Source organism: Gasterosteus aculeatus, chromosome 8 (assembly GCF_964276395.1).
Source record: "Gasterosteus aculeatus chromosome 8, fGasAcu3.hap1.1, whole genome shotgun sequence".
Taxonomy (NCBI): domain Eukaryota; kingdom Metazoa; phylum Chordata; class Actinopteri; order Perciformes; family Gasterosteidae; genus Gasterosteus; species Gasterosteus aculeatus.
Genome location: NC_135695.1, coordinates 4,666,897 through 4,684,877, shown reverse-complemented (window position 1 = coordinate 4,684,877; position 17,981 = coordinate 4,666,897). Strand labels below are relative to the sequence as shown.

At 48.2% G+C, this 17,981-nt stretch overlaps 1 protein-coding gene across 6 annotated transcripts in view; it reads right to left on the bottom strand.

Moving 5' to 3' along the window:
* Window positions 1–2,680: 2,680 nt before the first annotated feature.
* Window positions 2,681–17,981, bottom strand: part of lpp (LIM domain containing preferred translocation partner in lipoma) — a 114,455-nt gene continuing 99,154 nt past the window's right edge. For all 6 annotated transcript variants that reach the window (XM_040183556.2, XM_078107633.1, XM_078107634.1 and 3 more), the window contains 3 exons: window positions 9,273–9,451; window positions 7,064–7,184; window positions 2,681–6,160 (listed from right to left, as the gene is read on the bottom strand). In XM_040183556.2, coding sequence (XP_040039490.2) covers window positions 6,032–6,160; window positions 7,064–7,184; window positions 9,273–9,451 — 429 coding nt within the window. In that variant the 3' untranslated portion in view covers window positions 2,681–6,031. The remainder of the gene's footprint in view (window positions 6,161–7,063; window positions 7,185–9,272; window positions 9,452–17,981) is intronic.

Below are 17,981 nucleotides of genomic sequence, written 5' to 3'. Positions count from 1 at the left end.
ATGAAGTCAGTTCAGCTCTACCTAACTGTGTGAATACATGGCCTCTATGGACTCACTCACCAGGGCTGGAAGCCTGAGGAGAGGAAATCCCAAAAACCAGCAGTGGGTTGAGAGAGCTGACTGTGGGAATAGAGAGAGAGACAGAAGCGCTCCAACATTCACTAAATGTCTGTAATCAGACAGGGAGAAGAGCTCCGCTGGACTCTTTCCACTAGAAAGCAATACAACAGCATGGGGACTGATGTCTGCAACCATTAGGAACTGATCTTGGTTGTGAGAGGACGCCCTTTGGCAAAGCGTTCAAGGAAATGTTCTGGACCGAGTGGAAAGCTGATGTGTCGTATTGTGGTGGATTACTTTGGAAAGATGCGTTGCTTTGGGCTCAAATGAACTGCAGTAACTAGCAAGAGCACTGTGACGCCCTGCGTGTCACCCAGCTCAACCAAAGACGTTTACACCCCCCCCCCCCCCACCCCAAGACACACTCCCATATTAAATTACCACCGTTTATTAATCTCTGCAGATTGCAACGCAGTGATAAGCGGCAGTGTGTGTCACCAGGCCCAACGCGGCTCCACAGTTGCAGCTGATTCTTTTGTAAACGATGATCACATTTCTGCAACGGTCCAGGAAGCGAGAAGCCTCCTGTTATTATTCTACAGTGAAAGCCAAGAAAATGTGTCCTCAAATTTAGTCGGCACATTCAAAACCGAGAGGAGGAAAGGGAGAGTTGTTGTTTTTCCTTTTGTACTGGCAAGCACATCTCCTACCAGTGGAGTGGAACAGGCTCCTAATGGGCACCACATGTGTGCCGCTCCCTTCGCTGACACTTTCTGGGACTTCAAGGAACCCGTGTGCGACAGCTCAGCTGAGCAAAAGGTACGTTCACTGAAGTCATTTAAGGTAGCGCACTCAGCGGTCCATTGGGTGGTGGGACACGCAGCGCACGGATGTTTTCTGCAGTCTAGCAGCCTGGTGCAGCTGTAACAGGACACAGCGGCGCTTTGTGCTACATGCTAAAGTCAGCATGCTAACATCATGATGTCCAGTTCATCCCTTACACCGTCAAGGACTACCAAGGAAAAAGAAGCACCCTGCTCTTCAAAATATGGCCGGCATTTTGTTGACCGGTTGATTCTGTACTAAACTGGTAACATTTATACCGAATAGTAAGACCGTCCAGCTAATTTATACGTTATCATGCAAAAGTAATACATGACTCAAAAGGAATATTCACCCACTTTTAACATGAACGTCCTGTTTTTCTTTCCTTTGTAAAGGATTCCACCATTTTATTACAGGTTTCACTGCAAATAAACATTGGTCTAGTGTATTTACTGAAATGTTCAAAAGGAATAACCATCTGGAGTTAAGACGGTTGGTATAAGATTTTCTCAGTCTGTGATGGGACAACAACAGTTGTCTTCACGTTAAACTACTTGCAGAAAATGTAGCAACGGATTTAGTCCATTCAAATGTTCACATGGAAAATATCTACAAGCAGAATGTCATGAAGATTGCTGCCACGCTTGAACTCTCTGGGACGCTCAAGGCCAGAAGGGGAAAGAAAAAGGGGGCCTGATAACCGCTTCGTACAACGTCTACATCTCAGTGTCTTAAGTTCTACCGAGAGCAACACTGACTCTGTGATTACATCACCGCCTTTAGCCAACTCAAGGACGCACCAAAAAAAAAAAAAAAATCAATGCTCTTGATGCAAATGCAGTAGAGGGAATTCACTTTAAAGCTAATAACATTAAGCTGGGAGCGCTGTGATGTCGGCCCACATTGTAATGTTATGTAAATCTGACCGTGTGACGGCTTCATTTGAAATGGAAGCGTGTGCTGGGGTTTTTTGCGCCGAAGAAGAAATTGGAGGGTACATGATGTCGGCTGCAGGGCCCATCACTCATCAATTTGTTTGCAAACACCAGATTTATGTGCAGTAAAGCAAAGTCCTCGGCTAAACTCCCAGAGGGCTTCTTGCTCTCTCTCTCTCACACACACACGCACACGCACGCTGTACCGCCTCCAGCGTGTTTTAGAAAAAAAAAAAAAAAAAAAGGGAGGATATCTCCACGTTACTGGCATTCCAAAAAGTGTTGAGTGCACGAGGAAGAGGAGAGTAGGGGGGTTGAACACGCGGCCGCAGTTGGCCGCTCACGCCGGAGGCCGGAGGAGCAATAGGCTGGTGATATAACTCTGCGCTTTACTGTCAGCTACGGCCTCGGCTGCACGCCAATATCTGTGCTACATCACCGGCTGCTGCCGTTTTGCCGTCTCGCATTTTCAAGCACATGGGTCAGCGAAGGAATGGAGACGCTCGCGCGACACGCTGCTGACGAGTAAAAGGCGACGAATGGAAAGGTCCCAATCAGGCGACAATCTGGAGAAAAGAAGCTACATCAGGAGAAAAAAAGTGTATTGGTGTTCTAGATGTGTAGACCATCGAGTGGAGCATTACTCCTACTAAGCAGGTGATGATAATTGACCCTTAAAGGGGGACTGGTGAGACGGGAGGAAATGAATCACAGATGTTTGAGCACATCGGCACGAGAGAGCGAGAGCTCATTACCTGGACAAGGAGCCAGAGGTCTCGCGTTGGCCAGCGACGTATCCGAAATTCTCGTGGAATTCAACAAAACACCGGCAAAGATTAAAGACAGACACAGACACGAGGTGCTGTTGCAAAGCTTTTATTGAAGAAAGGGAGAACAACAACGGGCTGAAGGCCTCGACGCCTCTGAAGGCAGATGGAGGTCTCCACCGCGTGGATTGGCGCCGTGTTTCTACGGCCATTGGATGCCGCTCGTTTAAAGGCACTTTTACAAACACGGGTGGGACAAGACAACAACACAAATACACTGGACAAATAAAAACAGAAAAGGAATAAAATCATTCGGCTCTTTGTTAACTGGTGGCTTCGGCTTTCCTGACCCGTGAGCTGTCACAGAAGATAAGTTCACAAACCGCCCTTTAAAAGAAAAACAGGAGAGTTTGATTCTGCTTTCACAGCACGTGAAGGTTCCACTGAGACTGCCAGGGTACGTCTGCGAGAAAACACGTGCTAATAAGCCGATACGATAACACATTTTAATATGTTAAAATCAAAAAAAAAAAAGCCTATAGTTAAAACAAAGGTTTTCCATATTAAATAAAGTGATAAAATTCCTATTTTAAGCCTCTTTGGCAACGTGCAACATAACAGGCGCTCAACTTTGTTCCCAAGCTAGCTGCTAATTCAGCCCGCCTAATGCAATCCACCTGATTGGCTGAGTTACACATTATATCAAATGCATTGTTTTGTTGTAAACCGGTTGATTGGAAGACAATTTGTATAACTACTGCGTACTTTCACACAAACATGTCACTGCGTGCATGAGAACGCCTGCATGGTTCGGCTGTGCAATGGTCATGCCCGATGGCACGGCGGATGTTGCCGGGCGGAAGGGGCGCTGGAGGAGCATCGTAACACAACACTACTCAGTCGCTTTGAAATCTTCACGCTGTACCTCCAACGTCTGATCACGAAGGCCCTTCATTGGCCTCTCACAGAAGGCCGACGGGAGCCGCACGCCAAACAGATGTATGACAAAATGTCACCTGACAACCAGCCGATCAGCTGGATGTCTGAGTCAGCTGTTCGACGAAGCCATGAGATCATCTAAGTGTCTCCTCATGTAGCCGCTGTGATGTTCTGTTAGAGATCAAATCAGGGGAATACGTGTTTTCGCCTCTCTACATTTTGACTTATTTAGAGCAACGCAATAGGAATATTAGCCGAAAACGAAAAAAACAGCTGGAGATGAGTGTAGAATGTGTTCCTGGCATAAGTGAGCACTTGGTAATGAGTTGTTAAAGTCCTGGCGTTGATTTTTCTATGTGACCACCGAACTGCGCTCAAAATATTGATGGAAACACTGTTGAGGACACGATGAGCAGAAACCTTGAGGAGGGGCAGCGGTGCACAGCGCTCACTCCATTTTTAGGGAATATGAAACAAACTTCTTTAGACACATTCTTTACTACTTCTGTGTAGAAAGTATGTCAGAATCCGTTAGCAGGCTTAGAAGCACAGTGATTTACAAAGCGTGTACCCCAGTAAAGTCATCGCAAAGACAAAAAAAAAAAAAACATTCTTTGTATATTTTGAAATGCACGACGTTTACATCCTTATTTGCTGGCTTGTATAGAAGCGTACAGCCATGGACAGATTATGACACAGGGCTCTAGGACACAGACGCTCCACTCCCATCTGAATTTTAAGGTCCTTTAGCGATGCCGGTTCTGGTACTAACGACCCTGCTGGCTTGCAACCTATTGGCCAATCAGATTCAACGAGAATCCCCACCTCTCCGTCAGGGACCCAATCCTAAAAAACTCAATGGTCACTAGTGGCCAGAAACTACACAGGGTACCGTTAACTCAACATCGTATGGCTCCAGTGACTAGTAAACCAAACCAAATGCTGGTCAACTGGCTGTCATTCTGGGATGGAACAAATAAAAATAAAAAAAAGGTTATTTTTCTGAGAGACTCGACTTAAAATCCCCCCCCAGTAATTATAACAGATCAGTGTCACAATTCATTATGATCAGCACAGCGACGCACAAAGTCACACAGTACCAACAGCAGAGTCTTTGATTAAAGGATCACCATAAGGACTCCAATCTGTGCAGGTCAAATATTTCCTTTTTCATTAGAAACCTCTTATAAAGTGTCGATGCAACCAACATCAAAAATTGCATAGCCATCTCGAATCCGTCGACGTACACTACAGTCATTAATCTAAGCTATGTCACCGTGGACGAGTTTATGTGCTCAGAAATACCGTTAAGCCGTATCTGATGGCTGGGGAGCCGTGGTTATAATGTTCAGGCCATTATCTATTGTATGCATAGAAGCAAATTCCATAGGAAAGTACAAAAGGAAACATTTTGCTAAAAAGGGAATTGCATTCACCAGCTGCCTGCTGAGGATCAGACTTTGTGATTTCCTGTGGTCCCGACCGATGGAATGGAACGTTTAATATAGGCGCATGCAGATCAGCACGCAGTAGGTATGGCAGCTTAAAGGCAATTCTTTGGTGCTGTTTAGAACTGTTATTCCTATCAGAGTACCGTCTGTGAATGAAACACTAAGGAAGAAGCTCCTCACCCACACTGAATACTGACGCAGACACACACACACACACACACACACCCAGCAGGGCAGGCGCGCTTAACATGTTACATGTTTTGGTGGAGTCACACTCCATTTGGACCCCAAACAATTGGGCTTGCATGTGCACAAACATGACAAGAACACGTTGGTTGACGATGATGTGATTTGAGATAATAATACTGAGGGATGTGTGTTGGAACTGTTAACTGTTAACTGGTGGATTATTGAGTGATTTAAGGCATTTTGAAAAACAATTATTTGCATTCTTACAAAGAGTTAGATGAGAAGACCAATATTTAGTTTAGCATCTGAACTTTAGCTTAGCATAAAGACTGGTAAACGTTAGCCTAGCTTTGTCACAGAACTTTTAAAAGTTTAAAAGTGACATGTTGCTTTTTACTTCTATTCCTACTATTTCTTTGCCAGAAGCCAACTTTTATAAAAAAAAGACTTTGAACAAAGCCAGGATGACGTTTTTATGCTAAGCTAAGCTATCCACCTTTTGATCTTAGCTTTATATTTAGCGCATTGATAATCAGAACAATGTACTCATTTTAAAATGATATATCTTCTTCTTAAACAAGATAAAAAGTAGTATCATCTAACTCTCAGTCGGAAGAGAGTGTTTCCCAAAATGTTCCTTTAAACAGCAGAGAAAAACAAACAGCCTCTTCAGCCGTGTTTGTACCGAGTCAATACATACGTGTAAGTGAAAGTGACACTTTTCTTACTGGAAGTGAATATCTATATATAGATATATATAGTGAGGAATGCAAGCGTCTGTGGATTGGTATGTTTGCGAGACAGAGACAGAGAGGGGGGGGGGGGGGGGAGGGTATCACAGTGGAGGTGACGGCGCGGCGGGCGCTCAGAGGTCCGTGGTGGCCTTGGCGGTGAGGTCCTGGATGCGGTTGGTGTTACAGTTCTTGCAGAGCACGTGTCCGTCCAGAGGGTAGCAGCCCTGGTTGTCCCCCTCGGAGAGCAGAGAGCCGCAGTCCTGCAGACACACACACACACACACACACACACACACACACACACACACACACACACACACACACACACACACACACACACACACACACACACACACACACACACACACACACACACTGTTCAGTCCACAGACGTCCAGGACCAGGTCCGAGTCACAGGGTTGACTTTAGCGTTCACATTAGACATACGTGTCTGTATGTATTCTACATACTCTCTTATTTCAGCTCTCGTATGAAGCTTTTTCCTCGACTTCAGCCCTTTTAGGTAGAAGCATGAAACGCATTCAGTCCCAAAGTAGATTGAGTCTCACTTGTGAATAATGAGAGGCCAAAACGCTGCGCGAGTGAGGACGGTACTCTGACTGCTCACTGACGCCTGAAGAAGAGCTCTCGTATTCAGAAGTTCCTCCAGGCTTCACTCTGCAAAACCCTGATTGCACCACACTGTGCCACCCAACCAAACAATTACACACAATACAGACACACACATAGCTTTTTTGTCTTGTTACACTCTCATCACACACACACACACACACACACACACACACACACACACACACTCCATCTACTCAAGCCTCCCTGGTGACAAAGTATCTTCTCTTCTTGAGCCCCCTTCAGCTGAACTAATCTGCTTTGCTTTCCTTTGACCTTTATGTCTTCTCTGTGACAGCCTGACACGTTACCGCTCTCCTTCTGGCCCGCGCACGCAGCTCCTCAGCGCCGCTTTTATCAGCCGGCGAGCGGCTGACAGATGGGTTACTATGCAAGTCTATGAACTTTGCAGAGGTGGGATGGAGAGCTATTTCCACGCAGGTAAAGAGAGGATGACTGGGTGTGCGCGCGATGGGCCTTGGTGCCATACGGGCTGCAACATAGCGGAGGAGATGAACACATGGAGAGCATACCTCGCAGCGGTAACACTGAACGTGGAAGTCGCGGTCCAGGGCCACGATGCGGACGGTCTCCTCTTGGCCCGGCGCCGGCATTATGGGCTCAGAGCACACGCAGCAGCGCGGAGCAAACTTCCTGCGGAACAGAATCAAAGGACAGAAATCAGCTCCGAACAGCAGCAAGTGTTGTGACGCAGCTTGAAATCCTTTTCTTTTCATAAAATGCTGTGTTCAGAGGTCTTGACTCCTCTGGCCAAAAGCATATGCCTCATAAAAATAAAACCGCAAATCCTTATAATTAAGGATTTGGAGGATTTATTGAGAAAAATAGGGCAAAGAAAAAAACATTCTCTTGTCTGCTTCGCTCCAAGATAATAACTTCTCAGATTGGTCATGTGACCCCGATGTTCAATCTTTCAAACTGTGTCGGGATCTTCACCAACACTGCCCTCACTTAATGACACAGTGAATTAAAGGCAAAGGTGCAGCTTGTGCATTATTTCTTTTGTTTTAATTATTTATTCACTCGACCGTCGAGGTGGCACTAAAAGCACTAAAAATGTCCCCGTCCTCGAAATATTTCATATAAATATGTTATAGTATTTGAGGAAAAAGCTAAACATAGTGGGACTTCAGATATCAAAACTAACTCTCACAGTAACACTTTCAAATCAGCAACCGTGGAAATGCCTCGAGCAGCAACGCGTCTGTCCAACGACGGGGACGCAGAGGATGTGAAAAGCACCCACAAGATTTCAGGTCCCGTCAGGTATCTGTGATAATAACCAGCGCCTGGGAAACGGGAAGCGGCTTTTGGGGAACGGCGGCCTGCCCGGTATCAGCCAGGGAGGAAGCTCCGGGCCCCGGTCCTCCGCGTTCCTCGACACAAAGGGCTGTTCGGGTCACACTTGTCATGTGGAATTAAACAGAAGCCTGGTGCGGCTAAAAGCTGTGCGCTCACGCCGAGAACCCGGCTGTTTACTTCCGCTTCCCTTCTGGTCACTGAGCAGAGGGACATTTCGGGTAAGGTGGCGATTACGCAATCGGTGGAGTGTGACACAATGTCAGAAAGTTAATATTAGATTTATGTCTGCCGACACTTCACATGCGGTCATTGAGCTTGTGACATCGCCCACAACATTCCCCCCAGAAGGAAGGACTAAGCTCAGGCTTAAATACACTCTGTCCCTCACACAAATACACTGGCCACTTCATTAGGTGCACCTGTGCAATTGCTTGTTAACACAAATTGCTGTTCAGCCAATCACATGTCTGCATCTAAATGCAATTAGGCATGTAGACAAGGTCAAGACAACCTAAGCCGATCATCACAACGGGGAAGAAAGGGGATTTAAGTGTCTCTGAACGTGGTTGTTGGTGCCAGACTGGTGATCTACTGGGATTCTCACGCACAACCATCTCCAGGGTTTATAGACGATGCTCCAAAAAGGTGTGTGGACGAAAATGCCTTGTCGGTGTGAGAGGTCAGAGGAGAATGGACAGACCGGTTGGAGATGATAGAAAGGCAGCAGGAACTCAAAGAACCACTCGTTACAACTTAAGGAATGAAGAACACCGTCTCTGAACGCGCAACACGAGGAACCTTGAAGAAGACGGGCTACAGCAGCAGACCACCACTCCGGGGGGGGGGGGGGCACTCCTGTCTGCTAACAACAGGAAACTGGGCCTACAGCTCACACAGGCTCACCACAAAGGGACAGTAGAAGATTCAAAACACGGTCTGGTCTGAGCCATTCAGATGGTTGGAGTAAACAACATGAATGCATGGATCCATCCGGCCTTGTGTCAACGCTTCAATCTGCTGGTGGTGTAGGTGGGGGGAGAAGGTGGCTGATGGTGGGGGGGGGGGGGCTATTTTCTTGGCACACTTTGGGCCCCTTGGTATCAATTGAGCATCATTTAAATGCTGCAGCCTACCTGAGTGTTGTTACTGACCATGTCCATCCCTTTATGACCACAGTGTACCATCTTCTGATGGCCACTTCCAGCATGATGATGTCACAAAGCTCATATCATCTCAAACTGGTTTCTTGGACACGACAATGAGTTGAACTCCCGTCACCAGATAGGAGGAACCTTGTTTAGGTCCAACCTCTTTACTAGCAAGGTGTCCCTAATCAAGTGGCCGTGAGTGTCCATTGCAGCAGAGCAGCATCAGTTCCTGTCAGTGGTCATTACACGCTCACTTTGATCTTTGACCTACTTGTGGAAGTCCTCGATGCAGTGGATGTGGTTGGAGGCGTCCACGGTGAAAGGGATGCCGTCCAGGCTGCGGTGGCACACCACGCAGGTGAAGCAGTGGGGGTGGTAGGCTTTCCCCGTGGCCCGCAGGATGCGCTCCATGATGGGCTTACTGCAGATGGTGCAGCTCTCCAGGGTGTTCTGCAGACACCAAACACACAAACCCACATGGTTACACAACAAACCCGACCATCGGCCGTTTCATACGGGCGTTTGAGCCCTCGTCTGCTACCAGATTTCAACCAGCGTGACAAATTAAGAAAATATTCCGTGCATATTTACTTTTTTTCTCCATTCCTCGCGTTGCCGACCTTGCAACCGTGTGACAAATAAATCCCCACGCAGGACCTTTTTGCCTCTGAAGCTGACGGAATCAGTGCTCGCATCCAAACACAAACACAGTCATATTTCACCCCCCCCTCCCCCCCTCCCCTCCTCACCGGCACTTCATCCTCCCGTATGCAAGAGTGCGAGCAGTAAATATCTCCATTTTGTGATGACTGCAGGTTTTCTGCAGCCAAGGCGACTGGGCAAGTGGCCCGGGGGGGGAGGGGGGACGTGGCGGCCGCCCGCCTCTGACTCATCTGTGGCATCTCTCTTTTTAATATCTGCCAGGAGACGCCATTTGTTATTTCAATATTTCAGAAATAACGACCGCCTCTCTAAACAGCAATGCAATTACCAGGGATGGATATATCATGCAGGGGATCAATGTGCGGCCCGATGTGGCCGTCTGAGGGCTGACGGGCCCCCTGCTTCTTGCTCAGGCATTTCCTGGATCTCTGAATCTCCCCCCGCCGCCTCCCCCCTCCTTTGCTCTGCGCTTGGCTGGGCTAAAGGGTGCACGGTTCAGCTGCTCCAATTGGCTCATTCCGTAGTAGCGAGCTGCCTCAGTGTTTCCAAACAAAGCTCGGGGTGTGTAGCAACACCGGGCCGCGTCATCGCCTGCCTCCCGGACGCACCGCCGGGGCCCCCCGCCGTTTAAGACGACACCTCTGCAAGCCGCTCGGCCCGAGGTGGACTCTCTCTCTCTCTCCCCCCCGGGCCGCATGAGGGGCACGTGCAGTGACATTTGTAGTTTGCACGCTAATGAGCAAAAGGGGGGTTCAAACAAACTACAGCGCAAAGAACGCGCATGTGTGTGTGTGTGTGTGTGTGTGTGTGTGTGTGGGAAGGAAAGGCTGATGTCTGACACCGTGGTGGGAAAAGGTGGTTTTGAAAAAAAGAAAAGGCCACTTCTTAAAAGCACTTGAGGCATTATTTCATGAAAAGCAATGTGTGCAGACAAGACAAGCCACGCGATCTTATTTGTCGCTCTCTTTTTCCCCTCCCCCCCCCCTCCCTCCAAGACGGTAATAGAAATAAACATTATTCCCAGGGCAACATTTGTGTATAAACAATGTCCACATTGCAATCCCGCTCGATCCTGGAAGTGGAATGAAGCCTTTAATGAGCTCGCTGCACCGACCCCGCGGGGTTTGTCTCACGCACGCCGAGGCAGAGAGAGCTAGAGGTGGAGAGAGAGAGAGAGAGAGAGGGATAGAAATAGAGACAAAGAAAGAGATAGAAGTGGAGACAGACCGGATAATGTGAGTAAGATGCCGGGGCCAAGTAGCACTAAACCGTCCTCCTTTGTCTGCATTCCCACTTACTTATTCTCATCTGCCCTTCACGTGGGAATACCTTGCCCTTGTTTAGCTTAACTAGAGCATATGATTGCACGGCTCACAGTTCCTCCGGGCCATTGTAATGAGTACAATGCTCAAAAGACAAAAAAATCATTTCTCTCTTTCTCTCCCCGACGGTGAGATTCTATGACCTCAATTTCTACTCATTCTGCTCAGCCCGCGTCGTTGTTGTTGTTGTTGATACTTTATCCGCTGCTGCCGTCTTCCATTTGGTGCGAGGTGACATTTAGCGAGGCCTGTTACACAAGCTGACGTCCAAACACAAAGTGCACACGGGGTCTGTGTTTGGGGCTCAACCTCCACTGACGCTTTCGGGATAATCGGCGTAAATCACATCATGTCCTCTCTGTCACACATCCAGGTCCTCTGCACTTTGCCACTAGAGGGCTGTATATGTCAGCCGATGCCCGGCCCCCCCCCTCCCCCCCCTTTGACTAAATGTGATGTATTCAAGCATATGTATTCTTTTTTTTCCCCTCCCATCCCTCCGCTCTCTCCCTCATACATTTCTCTAAGTGTTTGCCCAGAAGGCTAAACAAATGTCTAGGCAGATGAGGTGAAGTGAATTTAGGTCAGGCGGCCCCCTTGCTGAACCGAAGGGGCGAGTGGAAGTGCGTTTGCGTCAATTGTGCCCCCCCCTCCCCTCTCCTCGCTGCGAGCCGTTAGCTTTTTGCTAATAAGTGATATCATGATCTGGCGTTGCCCCGCGCGGTCCGTCCGGCTCCTCGCCGTTTGACACAGCGGCCCGCTGGGGGGGGGGGAGGGGGGGGGGGGGGCGGGTGTGAGGGACAGAGACTAAGGAAACGTCAATAGAGAGGGACAACTTAGGACACTCATTTCTAGCTGACTAAGCTTTGAACTTCATTGGATGAAATGAGAATATCTGAGGGTAGACAGCCGGTAAACAAATATCACAGAAAAAAACACTATCTGATTATTTTAAACACATAAGAATCAGGGCGGCAACGTTTGGATTCAATTAGTCTGAATATGTTATACAAATCATGTTCAGTTCCCTACAATGTGCTGCAGGACCAGAGAAGCAGCCGATCGCCACGTTTCAGCAGCTGGAAGCACACAAATGTTTGGGGAATTCAGCCTGATGGTGTGAGCGCTGTTGGACTCGTGGTGAAACAAAGACACAATGGCATGTTGCTAAGCTGAATTTGTTCACCAACCCTATTTCTTACACCTAGCCGCTCTTTTTCTGCGGTTGTTTTCCACGCCGCCACATCAGGGCTGACAGGAGGCGGGCCGCACTTCAGCGAGACCGCACGCGATGTATGACCTGGCACGCCGAATCCCCTCAGAGCGACGCCAGATTTACGGATGATCTGAATGAGTCCAGACCGTCACAGGATGCGCTGGTCAGTGCCAGGCCATGCCGTGCGAATTAAATACACCCTGCTGACGGGGGCTCACGGCCGCTTGTTGGAAAGAAAGGCCCGAGCGCTGCTGCTGCTTCAGCTTTCCTCTGCAGTGACTGAGACACACTGACTTGCTCCTGAACTATGAGTCAAATCACTGAGCCCCCTTCTTCCTGAGGGAAGGTGTCCGCTGACTTGATGGACCTCGACAAGCGGCCTCTCTCCCCCCTTTCATCGCTTTAAGTTAATGCGGGGACTAGTAACTGGTTATGAAACAGCCTTGATGTCATACGTGACATGCTGTGAGTGAACGAGGCGATTGCTTATTTCCACATTGTTGTTCTGCATGGCTGTCACCGGCCCCCTGCACATGATCTACGCCATCATTTCCAATGGTCCATTCTGGCCGTGAGTGGCAGGTTTGCCACTTATTTTGAGTTTTTTACAATATTTCACTTTTCATATTTCTGGCTTTTGGCAGATCCTGGGGCAAGATAAGACACGACAAAAAATAACCAGGGTATTGCAGTTGTATGCAGACTTGTTTGGTGCGTTATTTAGAGAAACAAAGTGCCTGCATACTGAGGTATTGAGACATATGTGTTGTGGTACGTATTGCACAAAAAAGTCCTGGGTGCATGAATTCCTGGAGTCTCCGATGGTTAGAACCCACAAGAAAACCCCAAAAGGTCTTATAAACTTCTAAAGCTTTGTTAGAAAAGTTCAATGAAATTAAGCTAAGCTAAGCTAAGCTAAGCAGCTGTAAATGTTTTGACAAAGCGTTCAAACTTTTCAGTCGCGTTTCGACACTGAAAATAACATAAATACTCCACTTCACTTTCAATAAGATGCCTGGAACACACTAGAGGTTGAGTGATTCCCGTAGCCATCCCGTGCAACATGCCCCCCCCCCCCCCCTCCAGCTCCACGCACCCTGGCCTAATTACCCCACGCTACACTATCAATGCACGGGCGCGGGTCTCCTAGAGTACCATTCAGAAGTGCTTTCACCAGGAAGCAGCAGAGTTACCTCACTCGCAGCTGACTTGGCAGCAGCTTCTGCTCATGCATATTTAAAAAGCAGATTTGGCAAGACAGCAGTCAGTGTTTACAGACGCTGGCGCCGCTGTGTGAATACTAATTGCAAAATCAGTTTCCAACCGCGATTCTCTGTCAGAGTGATATTGGTGAGTCATTGATAAAAATAGTACATTTACAGTAATTAGGATTCATTTTCGGAGATACATAAAGTCAGTTAAGAAAAAAACGCAGTCGCGGTCAAAAGGAAGGAAGGCCCGACTTGCTTCTGACGTTCGATGTCTCGGCCCGCAGAAGACGCCAGGAATCGTCATCGGTCGACGGAGGTAGGGGTCTTACTTAAGTCTCCACCATGGGTTCTCAAGCGGGGGTGCGTGTACCCCTTGGGGCAAGTCAGATTTTTAAAAATTACATATTTAAAATTAGCATCCATTCAAAAATCCTTTAAAAATAGTTGAATAAATATCCAATTAAAAAAGACTTAATCAGGGAAATGTTATATTCATTAGGCGATTCAATTGCATTCTCCTAGAAACCCGCATACCAGGATGCTTTGTCCCAACCTGGAACAGCCCACCTGTCAACACGTGTCAATCAAGAATATCTTGATCACAGCGGCAGCCTTCCTGCCCCCAAAGATGACAAAGACTCTCAGTGAAGTTCCGCACTCTCAGTTCACTGCAACAATGCAACCTTCAGTGTTGACGGTTTAATAAACCAATGAATAAAAGGTTGAGAACCACTGCTCTACACATTGCACCCCCCTCTCCTGATCCGTGGTCCGACAGTGTTTCTATCATCTGGTCGTGGGAGCATCTCTCCCCGTCCCCTGGAGCCCTGACAGGATCCCCGCCCCCGGCCCGTCACATTTTCACTTCCCATATCAGATCGTTTGTCGCTTGCGTCCCGCTGATCCGTCTGTGTGGCGTGTCAGCAACGCGGGGTGAGCACAGGAGGGTGTATTAACGAGACCCGACTCCTTTACGGAACCTTGTCGTTTACGAGCGCGTCATTCAACGCCCACATCTGCTGCCTGGACGCGGTGGACTGAGGTGTGTGTGTGTGTGTGTGCGGGTCGTGTTGTGAGCGGGCATGTCATGCAAAGGAGAAAGCGATTCCCTTAATGGTTCTCCAGTTTGTTTGTTTTCTCGGACCGGCGACCTTGAGAACCGCAGGCCGCGTGATTTGCCGATGTAGCGTTTGTGACACCCATCCGTGTGCACGCCAGTCAGGCGAGTGTGGCGGGGGGTCTCCGACCTGGAGACACCTCGCCGTCTCGTCTGTGTGATGAGCTCACACCGGGTTACGGATGTCCGACCCGTCATACTGATCTGTTGTTTTTATTGGTTTCATCTGCCTGGGCGCTTGGCGAGCAGCCTCGGGCCCGACGGTTCTCTTCCCCCCCGGCGCCTGCTGGGCCCGTTGCACCTTCCTCCGGTGCCGCACACCAGCACAGAGTCACAAAACTGCATGGGTCAAATATTTGTTTGTTTGCATATATTGTTTTAGCTAAGTGCTCATGTGGATGCCTGTGCAGGCAGTGGGACCCTGATTGTGTGCAGGCACACACACACACACACACACACGCACACGCACACACACACAAGCACACGCACACGCACACGCACAAAGTGGCTGGCCCTGCCAGTCTGCCTCTCCGCCTTAAATTCAGCTCAGCAGCAGAATGTGACCCCTCTGGACTTTGGGCAATGTCTCCTGCTCTGGTTACAGAGAGAAACTGACAAAGAACCCCGGCAGTAGTTCTCGCATGCGATGAGTTGGATTGACATTGTGGTGGGTCAGCACTGGGTCACAGATATATTTTTCTTCTGCTTTCTCCTGGCTGGAAGAGGGAGGGGTGTGTGTGTTTGTGTGTGTGTGTGTGTGTTTGGACCAAAAACATAAGGGAGGTTTAGACGGCCGGGTCCTCCTCTATTTGGAACGGCTCCTCCACCTCTTGTCTAAACAACCTCCTCCAACAACAAACACTTGTGCTTTTCATTTGCTCGCCTGTAACGGAGCGGACAGCTGCACTTCCTGTAGCGGATCAGTAATAAGAAATAATGACCTGTTTGAGTTGAGTGGGCTCACACCCACTGTACTACCCAGTCACACACACACACACACACACCACACATAATTGTCTTGGCAAGTGTGCCGACGCGCTGAGATGTGAAACCCTATTCATGCAAGTGCTATCTAATTGGCTCCGTCCTTTGAGGAATTAGACCGAGTTAATCACGTCTGAATATACAGAACTCAATTAGAACTCTGCGAGCTAATGCAGACAGCCATGAATATTTGATGAAGCAGTCAGCGGAAAAGGCCGCTCCGCGTTGGTGCCGCAGCACCGACGAGATGTCGGGGGGAGGTGGTGGGGGGGGGGGGGGGGGGTCCCCGAGCTCAACGCGCGGGCTTCTCAGCCTCTGGATGCGGCTACCTGTGTATCCATCACATGGAAGTGACAGGTGTGTGGGTGGCGTGCAGTCATTTCTAATTACGGCCGTCGGATACGCAGAGAGGGTTTTCCTGCGTCGAGCTGTTTACATCGCCGCGGTCCGACAGCGATTGTTTGCGTTGTGTCGTGTAAGCCCCTCTCTCAATGACAGCGGGGGCCTCGGGGGGGTTCTTGGGGATATCCCATTGTTTGGTGGGAGAGCAGTCCGCTATGATGCGCTGTGGAGGACGTCCATTACCAGCAGCCCCAATAAAGCCGGCACCGCGCCTGTCGCCTCCGGCTGCTGTGCCAAAAATGTCCCTCCGAGATCTGCATTGAACGGCTATGGAGCTCTTTCACTCACTCGTAAACACGACCAGATCAGTGGTAAAAACAAAAATAAAATAGTTTTTATTTTTGCCCAAAGTAGATTTTAAGCACCAACTAGAATTACAGATTCACAGTTGTGTGTTTACCAGAATGTCATCGCTTTATCCTCTTAGACTTGTGTTTGAAATGTGCCTACTGTGCGAATGCCCAAAAGGTGTTTTGTAAAGGTTACAAAACACTAAATAATGATCAGTTAATCCTTGAGTCTAATTGGTAAAGAGTTCCATCCGGGTATTCCTGAGGTATTGTGTTTACAAGAACGGAGGGACTCACAACATCGGTCCACACGAGGTCTTTTAAGTGAATACAATTAATAAGACAATCGGTCTAAAAAGTGGGTGTAGTTATTACGACATCAGCCGTTGGTTGGCTGTTTGGAAATTTGGCCGTTGCCATGGTTAGAATGTTTAATGTGTACTGAGGGAATACTTCAAGAAGCTATTTTGTTTTGTTTTTTCAAAATGTGCTCAGTGTTGTGGTCATATCGCTTCCTTGGTGAAATGTGAAGCTTGTGACTGGGTGTGAGCATCTCGTGTCACGACGGACGGATGGTGGAGAGCGGAGTTCACCTTTAGCAATCGGAATGGTTACTTTGCAATTAAAACAAGATTAAATTGACATTTAACAAATCAAAACCGAACTCTTCTCAAACTGTTCCACAAAGGTGGAAGTACATCATCTAGTGCAGAACTCCTCTGCAGGAAATACATGTTGCATTTGCAAGCAGTGTCCTGTAGTGATTTGTTCAATGAACAAAGCAGGTATCAGAAGGCCGAGCGTCGGCCCTTCACCTCGTCTTAACATAGAGGTGAGGCGCCCGGGATGCTTCCCTGCACAGACTGACACTTCAAGTTCCCCCAAATGACAGAAAGCCATTAAATCTTTGGAATGGCTGTTTTGTGGTCCCCGAGAACCACTTCGTTTCCACAAGACAGTTGTATTTGGGAGGGAGGGGCCACGTCTCGCAGGGGGAGTCTGTTTATCCTCTACACACTAGAAAAACATTGAGGTCAAACGTTGGGACTCTCAAAAGAAAAGTCACACAGTTCCTCTTTGGATTTTAGCATTTCCCAAAAGTGAGACACTCAGAAACACAATAAATTGAACATTGTTTTTTAATAGAACAATGCATTAACGTGTGACTTCTGCATTTTCTTCCCTTAAAAAAGCCTTCATCTAAAAATAAGACTAATGTGGCCAGGAGAAGGAATCATAATTCAAAAGTATGCTTTCTTCAAAAGCCTCTAAATATGGAATATTTCCCGCGTGTCTGATGAGCCGGTTTGGAGAAGCCTCCCCAGGAAAGGGGCTTTCTTTAAGAGGGTCTTGCTGAAGCTAGAAATGCACATGAAGAGTCTGTGCTGTTAAAAAGTGGGTCCGCCTGTGAAAATTGAGATCACAAAAAGAGGAAGCAGACAGCAAGATGATACGGAACGAGGCCAACGCGCCACTTTCCAAGACAGAAGCAACGGACTCGGGGTTAAAAGCTCATCAGTCAGTCATGGGCGCTTCGCGGTGACTGGCAGGTCGGGGGCCGCCCGGTGCTCTCTGCAAACGGGCCCCGCATCGGAAATCTGTCAGGGGAGCGCAGCCAATGAGACAGAAGCCCATTTATTTTAAATAACCGGGGCAAAGTACAACGCCAGATAATGAACATAATGACATTCAAGCGACTTGGCGTCTGTGACCTTCGTGGTCTCTGAAATTCTGTCAAAAGAGGCAGAAATAGATTTTCCCCTTATCTCTTTCAT